Source organism: Streptopelia decaocto (assembly GCF_964273445.1).
Source record: "Streptopelia decaocto genome assembly, chromosome: 1".
In the NCBI taxonomy this organism is placed as follows: domain Eukaryota; kingdom Metazoa; phylum Chordata; class Aves; order Columbiformes; family Columbidae; genus Streptopelia; species Streptopelia decaocto.
Window position 1 is genome coordinate 88,497,306 of NC_138663.1, and position 12,585 is coordinate 88,509,890.

At 38.5% G+C, this 12,585-nt stretch overlaps 1 protein-coding gene across 1 annotated transcript in view; it reads left to right on the forward strand.

Annotated features, from left to right (window-relative positions):
* GABRR3 (gamma-aminobutyric acid type A receptor subunit rho3) overlaps positions 1-12,159 on the forward strand; it is a gene marked incomplete at both ends in the record, with an annotated part of 30,822 nt that extends 18,663 nt beyond the window's left edge. The window contains 7 exons of the mRNA XM_082076070.1: positions 252-319; positions 1,825-2,048; positions 4,481-4,563; positions 5,418-5,558; positions 8,155-8,307; positions 10,664-10,860; positions 11,857-12,159. Of these exons, the coding sequence (XP_081932196.1) occupies positions 252-319; positions 1,825-2,048; positions 4,481-4,563; positions 5,418-5,558; positions 8,155-8,307; positions 10,664-10,860; positions 11,857-12,159 (1,169 nt within the window). The remainder of the gene's footprint in view (positions 1-251; positions 320-1,824; positions 2,049-4,480; positions 4,564-5,417; positions 5,559-8,154; positions 8,308-10,663; positions 10,861-11,856) is intronic.
* Positions 12,160-12,585: the final 426 nt, after the last annotated feature.

Genomic DNA, 12,585 nt, shown 5'->3' on the forward strand with positions numbered 1-12,585 from the left:
CCAAGCCGCAATGCCAATAACAACTAGTCTGGCTGCAAAAAGATCACTGAAGATTTTGTACTTATTTTTACAACTATTTAGCATTGGGTTTTAACTTTGTTGACATGAACTTTCTCATTCAGTGTACTAAGGCAAACAGATCATAATAAATGCTGGGATGGGTTGCTCTCTGTATGTTTCTAATACACAGTTTTCCCTTAAAAAATATGGATTTATGCTCCTCACCACTCTTCCATTCTGTTACATTGAAGGGTCACCAATACCTGTGGGCATTGATGTGCAGGTAGAAAGCATTGACAGCATATCTGAAGTTGACATGGTAAGTTGGTCAGCAGAACTGGAATAAAGAATTTCAGCCAAAATTCAGGGGCTCAGAAACAGCCAGCTGGATGTTATAGAATAATACAGCTAAAGAAAGCAAATTCTTAAAGAACACAACCTTGCCTTGAAGCACGTAAGTAATTTAAAGTAAGTGTTACAGAAGAGCATATGTTGAACTTCTCCCTGGGCAAGCAGAACAGATCAGAGTAGATAGTGCTCTGATTTGAAAACCCCAGCCATTTAGTAAGCCCCATGGGCTCCCACATAAGCTCTTAGTGCTCTGCACATTAGACAATGTGGCTTCACATTCTTTGCTTCCTTTACTTATGCAGATCTGAATATTCCTATCATTTCTGACACGGTGGAGCTGTGGCCATAACAAATGGAAATAGAAAAGTCACTTCAAGAAGTGGTGCCAGGAAGGAGACACCCTTGCTGCAGTCAAGGACCTGTAGCACTGGAATGCAGGCTGCTCATAACTCAGCTGAAATTGTCACTAATAATGCCACCCAGACATTAGTGCCAAGTTGCTCCTTCCTAGAATAGCAGGGCATGTTAACTTTGCAAAGAGATCTTGTTGACAGTATCTTTTCACAGTGAGTGTAGCTCTAGTCATAGGTGTTGAGTTTGCAGTGGGATCTGTCAGTATGAACCCCTGCATTCCTTTGCAAACCTACCTAAATCATAAAATCATATTACAGGGGCATAAAATCATACTACAAGGAAAGACCCAGCTATCTTCCCAGTATTCTTATACGAAGTAATTGTTCTATGGAGAGAAATTATGTCTGTCTAATAATGCAAAACTTAAATAGGTGAGCACAGAGCAGTCAGGCTGTGGAGAAGCTCAGACTGGATTTGCAGCATCCTCTCCATCTCTTTCCACATGTGTATTTTCAGCTACGTTATTACTCTAAATAAGATGATAAAATATTTGTAATAATATTTCATATTAAAAAGATAGAATTATTGTAAAATGTAATTATTTACTCTTAGGAAATTAATAATATTGTTTATTATGCATTTCATTAATAAATACACTAATTAAAATCCCAATATTTGTACAAATTAATGGATTTTACAAATTGTCCTAAGGCTCATGAAGAACTCAAATTAATCCCTTTGTAAAGGAGCCACAGTCCATTCTGAGAAGAGCTTGCAAAGACTTCCATAGGAAACCCCTTTCCATTTGCCTTTGATTGGTTTTAAAGTTTCTTTTTCACCTCACTGATTGCCCAATCCAGCAGGCCACTGAAATCTTATCTAAGTATAAATGAAGTATGAAACTCAGACTCACACAAGTGACAAGGCAAACAGCCAGTATCTCAGAGGTAGTTCCAATCCATATCTAAACTCATCAAGTGGCATTTGATTCCTCTCCTTGAGGATCCTCCAGATGATATCCAGAGAAGAAACTGATCCTTTACATGAGTTGATTACTTTGTACTGTTTCTATTGTATGTGAATAAAACATTGTCTTCTTTTATTTTCAATTAAACAAAGGACTTCACAATGACTTTGTATCTCAGACATTACTGGAAGGATGAGAGACTTTCATTTCGTAGTAACAAAAACAAAAGTATGACTTTTGATGGAAGACTGATTAAAAAGATCTGGGTACCTGATGTGTTTTTTGTACACTCCAAAAGATCTTTCATCCATGATACAACTGTGGAAAACATCATGCTCCGAGTATACCCTGATGGCAATGTACTCTTCAGTCTACGGTAAGAACAATACCCTTTTATAAGAAAATTAATGACTGTAAGTGTGGAACAATAGTCTGTACACTGAGAAATTACTGGAAATACTTGCAGTTAAGATTCTGATACTGTACTGACATTAATCCTCTGACATCAGATACTGGGAACTGATGACCACTGTCTGTACCAGCAGGAAAATAAATTTAGGATTGATAATATATGGATGGCATATTTTTCTATCATTCACATATTTTTTCCTGTCACAGAATAATGGCAGTTGTTTCATGTTGTAAATAGTGCTGAAGTTTTTCAAGTATTAATTCATTGCCAGTGGTTTTAGCAATATTACAGTAGTTTTACTGTTGAGTAAAGCCCAAAATTATTAGCAAAGAAAGCAAAGTTTTTTTTTTTTTCCCCTGAGTATTTTAAAACTGTCTGTTTCAGCTATTTTTAACCTGCAATACCTGTAAACATGCCGTTGATATTAATCTGGGCTCCAGATAGGCAGGGAGAGCAGATTATTGGTACTGATGCCATCACTGTTAGACAGGTGTGTGACTATGATGAACTGGAAAGTCAGACAGCTGTTCCAGGATTGCAACAGCAAGGTCATCAAATGTGTCTCCCTTTTATCTACATGTTACCCCTTTTCTTTATAAAGCAGATTTGGATGATGTGGCAGAAATAATTTTAATGAAGAAATTTCCCCCCTAGGGTAAAGGCCTTGAGGCCTGTGCATTGCAGAAATCACAGTTCTCCAGTTTGTTACTAATTAGGCTGTGCACAGAGGTGATACTTCATCTGCTCTGGATAGTCTTAAGATTTATGCAAACACTTGAGATTTCGGCTATGTAGTAACTGTTCAAACACTGACGAATTTATCTACTCTTTCATGAAGAAACCCTCACGGCAACAGCTGTATGCCACTTTAAAATAGTCTATGCTCAAGAATCACACTGACCAGTAAGAAACAACAAGGTGAAGTATGCATTTTATTGCTATGTTCATTTCCATGCTTCATGAGAAAGAGAGAGGGATCAGAGGAACTATACTACTATACCAAGGCCTACAGCAGTGGCTCTCTAATGTGAGGAGTGTGATGTACATTCAGCTGGGGAAAGGAAGGGTGGTGAAGACACATAAGATGGGCAAACATATTGTCAGCTTGCTGGAGGGGTGAAGTATCAAACTGAATGGCAGGGAAAGGGGCGATCTAAAGGCTGGTGAACCAAGCTTTAAAATGATTAAAGTGAAGCAATGTATGTCTAGCCTGAGTGGTGGTAATGCATGTGTTCGTAAAGAATCCAATGCTTATTAGAACATCCTTTTTGTATTGCCAGTTTTACAAGCAGTGGGTAGTTTATATTCCCAACACTTATGTGCAAGAAATTTGCGTATTCCACAGTTTTTCTTCAGTGCCTAGCATCCAGGATTTTATTGAAGCAAAGTGGAACAAAAATCCAGATTTGCTGCTGAAATAGTATTTTTTTTCAATCAATGTTTTCTTGTTGTTCCCCTGATCCTTTAGTCAAAAGCTAAAATGTGGAAGTCTTATGCATGATTTTGAGGATGTACCACTCTTACAATCTCATTTCAAGCCAGTCAAATCCTACACATAAAAATTCAGCTACAGTGTGATTACCAATCACAAGTTTTCAAAGATCACTTATATACCCAGTATAGCTCTTATCACTTAAATCCCTGTAGGATTCAGTTTGGGGAAAACTGAAAAATCAAAGTGAAACAAATGACAAACAAGATCAAATGACATGCAAGCTGTGACAAGAAAGGGAAATTGGGCAATATTTATCATACTTAAATTGCTGCCCCTAGCCTTTTTGTTTGTTTATTGGTTAAAATGTCAAGGGACATTTATCTTCTAAACATTTGTGAAAACACAGATGGAATGCAAAATAATGTCTTTACCTAGATTTCCTTACGTTTTTTAGAGTATATGGCATTTCCATAGTGTTGAAGAGGAAAGTAGTCTTCCAGAAACTGCAGCTTATCTTTTTGTGCAATCAAATATTATAACCATTCTAGCTGAGAAAATAGCACTTGGAATAATATTTGCTCTAACCTGTAATATTTTGTACTTCAATCTATAAGAAACCCAGCCAAGAAATGTGAGTTCCCCTTGTTAATCTTCATAAGCATAACTCTTCAAAGCTAAATGCGTGAAAGGCTAATGAAGGATCAGGCCAGTAAAGGTTTAAAAATGAAAGGTAATGTACTTAATAAGAAAGACTATTTGTGTTTAAAAAAAATATGTTCTCTCCCTGATTTAGTTTTATCTCATGATTTTGAAGCCATTTTAGAAGCATCTAAAAAAGAAGAAAAACTCAGTCATTAGGATTCTGAACAGCAGATTGGTTGGAGATCTCACTAAGATCCCACCGTCCTAAGAAAGTGTGAAATTTTTTGTTTAATTTCTGTTTTTCTGTTCCTTTCTGCAGAATAACAGTTTCTGCTATGTGTTTCATGGATTTCAGTAGGTTTCCTCTGGACACTCAGAACTGTTCTTTAGAACTGGAAAGCTGTAAGTTTAATTCGTACCTGTTCTTCACATGTGCCTTCTCACCAGCACTCCATGTTGTTTATAATACCTTTTTTGCTTATCTTCATGTGTGACCTGAACCAATCAATCAGTACATACTAAACCGTAGCCAGTTTGGGATCTTTCCACAAATCAGTGAGCTTTTGGAGGACAGAAAAAACATGATGGTTTGTTCTGACTGGGTTAATATTTGAATGTCTAAATCTAAAAATGTTCCCTCTGTCAAAAATCCTGCTTTTGTCTGAGAAAATAGTGCAAGTTAAAACTAAAACATGATGTCAATATTTGACCTTGTGGAAAAACTAAAATGAGTGTTGTGTTACTGTGAAATGCCTGCTTTCTCACTGCTGACTCAATTGTCTATAGTAAGCTGTAGAGCTGGACAACAAAAGGTAATTCTGTTTTGCAGAAACTTTTAATACCTCAACATTTATTCTTATTTGAATTATGGGTTAAACTGGGATGCTGGTTTGTTGTTTAGTCTTGAAAAAGATAACAGACTCCCAGCTATAACATGCAGTCTGCTGAGTGTGGCAGCCCCAGAGCTCTGATCCTATGTGCCTTGTGACCCCAGGCATGCCCATGTCCCCCATCTGTCAGGTAAGCTGCTGGCAGGGCACAGGACTGGGCTCCACTTGGAACAAGATGGAATTTGGTCTTTGCAGATTTTTCCATGTCAACTAAGTGGCAAATTTATGTGAAAAATGTGTTTCTTTGGGGTTTTTCCAAATTAGAGTGGTCTCCCCAGATTGTTTGAGTGGTCTCCTATCCCTAAGAAAAGAAAACAGAAGCATTATTCCAGCAGATGAGGTGATTCACATTTTACTCTCTCATAGATGCATACAATGAAGATGATCTGATGTTATATTGGAAACACGGAAACAAGTCCCTGAGCACAGATGAGCACATCTCCCTCTCCCAGTTTTTCATCGAAGAATTCAGTGCTTCCAGTGGACTAGCTTTTTACAGCAGTACTGGTACAGTAAGCCCCTATCATTAGAAGAGAGAAGCTCAGGACACAATCATGCAGAATGTATTTCTCGTTCAAATTTGTTGCTAATAAATGACTTACTGCTCAGAGATCTCACTTAAAATGAAGTCACAATCGCACTGGTTTGTCGGCCTAGGTCCTCAGTTCTCTTTATATTACAGACGGAACACTTTCTTGATATTGGAAGAAGAGGCCATAATAATACTTGTAACTTAACATCTGACAAAAAGAACCTGAAAAAAATACACAACAACCAAATATATGCTGTTGTGAGCTCTTGCAAAATCATGGTGCTTCTCTGAAAGTCACTGGAGTATTTGGTTTATAGGAATCTTTGAGTCCTGGTTATACAGAAAAGCTTGAAAATTCAAGCCCTAAAGTGCCAAGTACTAGAAAGCAAAGAAGAGAAACCCCAGTATATTGTATTGTCTAAAATCTTCACATGTTTGGAGCTGCAAAATGTCAGAAAAAAAATGCTACATTGTTTAAATACAGGTATCTGACCCAGACAGGCTTTTATTTCTCCCTATAGATCTTGAGCTATACTTTCTGGCAAACTACATAAGGCTTTAGGAGTTTCTTATAGTATTGATTTCATGCAAGGTGGGTTTTATTTTCTTTGTATTTGTACACGCAATTATAAATTTTGAAGTACTCTATATGTAAGTACTCTGTTTTTAACTAGATAAAATAGCATGCTTGCTACTGTACTGTCCAGTCTGGGTCGATTCATTTCAGTGTGGATATTGCCCTTTATATCAAGGCAGATTAATAAAATAGAGATTATTCCATATACTATATATATACATATATATGTGTGTATATATATATATATGCATGACACTTTGGAAAAAAAGACATACAGGAAAGCAGCAAATAGGTTTATTTAGTCTATTTTATTTACAGGATAGCTTATTTTTGCACTTAAAAAGGAGCCACTCAAGTTTGGCGTGGCTTATATTGAATGCAGAAATTCCAGTTTCAATTACGAAGCAGCCTAAGCAATGAGGAATTCACAGCTTGATCAGGTTCTTCATCCTTATCTCTTGCTCATGTATGAGCTAAGAACAGAGCTGCAGCTTTCAAGAGCCACTGTCATGTGAGGGAAGGGCAAGTGACACCTTACCTCATAACTGGGCTTTGCTGAGAACTGTCAAATTTGTCCTTGTTGCAAGAAGGAGTCCAGAACATTTTTCACTCAACTGCTATCACTGTGTGTTGTAACTGGGTTCCAGGAACTCAGCTGGCTTCTTTCTGCCTTGCTATTCTCATAAAAAAAATATTTACAGAAGCAAATACAGCCTTGTGCACAACAGTGCAACCTCATAACAACCCTGTATCCAGGTCTTTGCAGCACTTTCACAGCATGTTTGATTTTGCAAAGTATAACTGTTTCACACTTACATGCAGATGTTTTGATGATGAGCTTGCCCAGCAGGGTAAAGGTGAAAGACTTCTTTTAAGTTGCAGAGACCACTGGGAAGTACCTGAATAAATGTGTGCATGACATCTGCCAATTAGAATACTGTCTTTTGTGGACAGATACTTTTATTTAGCTTTGAGGTTTTGTTTCAGTCAGGAGATTCCACTTTTCTCTTGTTCTTTTATTTTGCTTCTTTTTGGAAGAAAATTATTACACACAGACTCCACCCCCCTCAAGTAAGTAACAGTGGGGAACAACCAGCACAACTCTTAAGAGAAGCCATCTCCCACTGAATAGTGTCAGGCAAAAATGGACAAAAATGCTGCTGCTCACAAAGCAGCCTTCTGTATTTTAGGTTCTACATACCCTGTCCTGTGAATCTCAGTGAACTACACATGCATAGCATTTAGGCTTTCAGAGTTCCCTGACCTCCAAAGGAACAAAAATTTAAATCAATTTTTGGGACAACACCTTCTCCACGACGGGAAACACACAGGGGGTTTCCAATATTAGATGGGGTTATTGTTGAGATATTAGTTTTTATAAAGCGGTTCTTTGTGATGGCATGACTACTCCATAAAGGCTTATTGGTGTCTCTAGCTGTACTGGACAGGCAGATGCTGCACAGTTGGCCACTCTTGCCTTATTTCCCTCCCATCGCAGCTTTAGCATACATGCTCTGCCGCACAGGCAGAGCACGCCTCAACATTCACTAGATGGCACCCTTCCCTCTAAAGTCAAGGCTGGGCAGGCAAATCCCTCTGACCGTAGAAGTGTTGCTTGTTGCCCAGTATTCGTAGAGTGAGAGAAGGCAAGCTACTTTTTGGGGGACTCAGGGTGTTTGCTTCACTGTCCTAGCTGAACTAGACAATTATATTCTGTCTGTATTCTCCCGGCAGTTTGATTTGAAGTCTATTTACTTTTTTTTTTTTTCCTTTTAATTTTCTAACTTAAATTATAAAACAGTATTGATGCTTCACTCTCAAAGCAGCAATATTTTAATAAGGTATGATGGATAGTTTGTAACACACTATATAAAACCAAGGTGGTGGCAATATTTCTTAGGCATTTACTATTATTGATATGGACACAGTGAGCAGAACTCACAAATTAACACAGATCTCTTCTCCCAAACTGTTCCTCTCTCTTTTTTCAATAGGTTGGTACAATCGACTTTTTATAAACTTTGCACTCCGGAGACACATTTTCTTTTTTGTGCTACAATCCTATTTCCCAGCCATGCTGATGGTGATGCTGTCTTGGGTTTCATTTTGGATTGACAGAAGAGCCGTTCCTGCCAGAGTATCACTAGGTAAACCTTTATTGTATATTCTTTTGGGAGGTATAGAATGAATAGGGGAGAGGTTTGGGAGTTACCTAACTTTTTATTTACACAGGACATGAGCAAATATATCAGGTAATTGCCTGAATAACACTATTATTGCCACTGTTGCCACTACCACAGACTCCTTCAGTCAACCTCTACATTAGGAAATGGCATGTTTGTTCAGACTGGCTTTGCTATATTACAAAAGAGCTCACACATCACAGAAGCAAAAAGGGATGATTCTATAGATTTCTCTATGTAGCATTTTACTTAATTATTTTTTTTTATTTTTTTTTCAAAGACTGGGTTGTTTTTTTCCTCCCCTCTTCTCAGCCAAGTAACAGATACTGACAGGTAGTCAGATCCCTCCCCAAATCCATGGTTCATGGGAGATACTTAATAGGCTTAGCACAGTCTACCTAAAAAGCTTGGCAGCTCTGCTTTCTCTCCAGAAAGACTTGATATCTTCCTACCAACTTGGAACCAGTTTCCTGACTTGTCCTATGCAGCAAAGCCGTTCTTTGCTAGGCACATTGAAAATGTGCACTTTGGTGCCTTAACTTTGCAAGGCACACAGGCTTCTGTGAAGCCAAGGAATAAGCTGGGCATCTTTCTCCTCTCACACTTTCAGTTCTGAACAGCACAGCTCAGAAGAAAAATATGAATTACGGTGTTTTTTTCATAAAGTTATTATTTTTCTCAGTGATGAATCGGATTATACCGCTTCGAGGCTGCCTTTTGTTGGAATTTAATGCTGATGGCCTTGGATTCAGTACATTTTTTTCAAAGATTAGCATCTCTGTGAAAATTGGATGGAAATTTATTAAGATATCTAGTATAATCATAATGCATATGAGTCCTGCAACTGTTGGTTCAAGAACTAGTAAAGAAGCTCCTGTTGTTGGTTCTCACTGGTGGGAGTCCCAGAAGCCAAGTGCATGTTGCCATATTTCTTAAACAATTGAAAATTTGAGGATTTTTGTTTAAGAAACTTGCATGTACTGTGGAAGCCCTCAATTTTTAGCTATAGAGATATCAATCTACAAAAAATAGGATTGTAGCTACCTCAGATCCCTTTCTGTTGGCACTGTCTAAAGCTATTAATACATGAGATATAAATCTATTTGTTAGTCTAAAAACAAATTATGGTACCTCCTACCTACTTTTATTAATGCATCTACCAATTCCTTCTATTTGTAAAAAAATTATCTTTAAAAACAAAGTTTTAATTCTCAGTAGGCCATCTGTAACATTGTCAAGATGGTTTTACTGATCATGTTCTTTAATTTATATATGGATTTCTGCAGGAGGCTGTGCATCAGGAATTCTATGAATAACACACACTTCATTAGCATAAGCATACATAATTTATAGGCAATTTTAACAACAAAGTTTTAAAAGTTTAGCTCCCTAGCCTACAGTATACATGTTTTAAATAAACAGATTTTCTCTTATATGGTATATTTCAAACTCCACCCTTCAGCCAAAGGAACCTGCAGAGAGGGAAAGGGAAAACTTGTATGTTCCACTGGACTTGAACTAGCATGAAACTGGAAAAAGGCTACAAGACCCAGCTGAAAGGCCATGCTATCAATTGAGATGTCTTAATTTCCAGTGTAACACTTATTTCTTTAAAAACAGGGCCTGGTTTAGTGTTGGTTGTTCATGGTTTGTATGTATAGTGTTTGTTTGTTTTCCCCTGAGACAGAGCAAAACAAAATTAGATGAATAGCTGCATGTAAGAGGAGAGATCAAAAAGAGGAGCATAAAATTCTGGACACACTGAAGTCAACAAAAATATTTCTTAGTTTCAATCGATATAGCATTTTGCTACTGGAGTGTTTTTAGAGAGCCAAGGAGTTATGACAGAAATACACAAGCTGATGTATGTTCTCAAGAAGTACAACTTGAGACGGGGTTAGGAGGGAAATTGGTGATTCTTTAGTGATTCTTCAGGCCAATAAAGTGCGTAACAGAGACCCTGGCTCTGGGAAGGGAGGGGAGACCACAAACTCACTTTCATTTCTCCATAGCAGTACCCAAAGCTGTCACAGAAACGCATTCCTTATGCTGTAGAGTCACCAGCGCTGTGTCCTTGCTGTTCGAACCTCGTGTGCCACAGCTCTAACTGCACAGCCTGAGCAGAGAGATGATTTACCGGTTTCAGTATTGTATGTGATAAGTCCTTCATGGTTCACTCCGCTTTTCAGAGCCTGTGCAATGAAGTTAAAGGCAGCGTCAATCATATGCCCTCACAAAGCTGTGCTGTCCAAGCAATGTTAATGATCTAAACAGAGCCAGCTGGCCAGTATTATGATAACCTCCCCTTTTTCTCTGGCAGGTATAACAACAGTGCTGACAATGTCAACCATCATGACAGGAGTAAGTGCCTCAATGCCTCAAGTGTCTTACATAAAGGCTGTGGATGTGTATTTATGGATCAGCTTCCTTTTTGTCTTCCTGTCTGTCATCGAATATGCAGCAGTGAACTATCTCACCACAATTGAAGAGAGAAAGCAACTCAAAAAAAGGGGCAAGGTACAATCCTTTGTGTTTTGTTGCCTTCAGAAAGCATCACAGAAGCCACAGAGTAATCCTGATACACCACTGTGATAACAGCACAGTAACGGCACTCTATCTCACTTTACTTGGCTAACAGGAGAAAATGTATCATGCTCTCTGAGATCTTGAGAAGGTCTGTGTTTTCTTTCCCTTCCTTTTCTCATGGCAGAGGCTAGGGAGTACACCTCCTGACTTTTTTTTCCTTCCCCCTCCCTCCCAGAGGAAAGTAACTTTCATTCTGTTCTCAAATACTTATTGATCAAGGTATTTTTCCTCTTTCTGAAATATACCCAAGAATGCACTCATGCAATATTCCTCCCTATTTTCTGTGAAAGAGAGTCTGTTTCTGCTTCTCCTGCTTTGCCATTTTCAGTTAGGAAGATAGGTTTAATGGTGCCTTTTTGTCCCAAGACCAAATGAATGACAAGGTCATTTTTAGAAAAGTGCCTGAAGCAGAAATGTCCACAAGTTAAACATTTGCTTTCTACGAAGTGCTCACTTAAAATCTTTGCTTCAAGATGCTTGCCCCATGTAAACTAATTTGTTGGAATATCACCAGGGGAAAAACACAAAAAGGGTGCATATATTGCTCACATGATTTGATAATCCCACCAAAAAACTACTCACGGAAATGTCTGAAGTAATTTCCCACAACTCCAGCAGTGCAAACCTACAGGAGAAGCAGAGCTCGATTTTTCTGTTTCGGAAGCTGAGGCACATATTTCCAGCTAGAAGCTGGCAATTATCAGTCAGACAAGTGTGTTTTATTGCATGTATCCCCTTCCTCACTCATGTCCTGCCCAAGAGGGCGGGTGCCACAGACAGCAATACTGTGAGGTAGCCCTGTTCTATGTATGCTCTCCACAGAGGGAACAACACTGAAGAGAAAACTCTCTTTATTTTCTGTTTGATTTATTTAGATTTTACTAAAATGGCTCCTGCTAGATGGAGAATAACTATTCTTTTTGCCAGGCTTCAGGAATGTATAGTATTGATGCAGTACAAGCAATGGCTTTTGACGGCTGCTTCCACGACACGGATGTGGACATGGACCTGACTGCTTTCTCAGACCGCTGTGAAGAGAATGAGACTCAGGCACGTGCAGCCAATATCTCCAACGTGGACACAACTCGCATAAAGAGGAAGAGATCAGTGAAGGGAAACGTGGGCAGGATTATTTTACGGAACAATCATGTTATTGACACATATTCCAGGATTATTTTTCCCAGTGTGTACATTGTGTTCAACTTTTTTTACTGGGGTTTGTACATATGAACAAAAATCATTACAAGGTAGACATTATTTTGTGTATGAGGGTAGCATTGTGCTTTAAAAATAATGCAACAGCACTAGACGAAAGGCTTAAAAGTTTCGGAAACTGACTTCCCTGTCATATGAAGGATGGTCTGGTTAGCAGCAAAACTGTTAATGAAAACCCTTCACCATTCTAGTTTCTTTTTCAATTGGACTGTGCAGTGCTTCACTGAGGCAATCTAATGCACATGCTACTACTGCAGTAGCCTGGAAGCAGTTTGCTCACTAAGGGAGCCCTTTGTAACACATCTGAGCAGACAGCAGCTCCCATCTGAGGTATGATCTACATTCTAACTATTCCTCTTTAATCAGCCTTCCTGTTTGTTCTCCATTTGTGGTCCAGTAGACAATCAGCACCAGTTGCCTTCAAATAGCTCCTATCCTTAT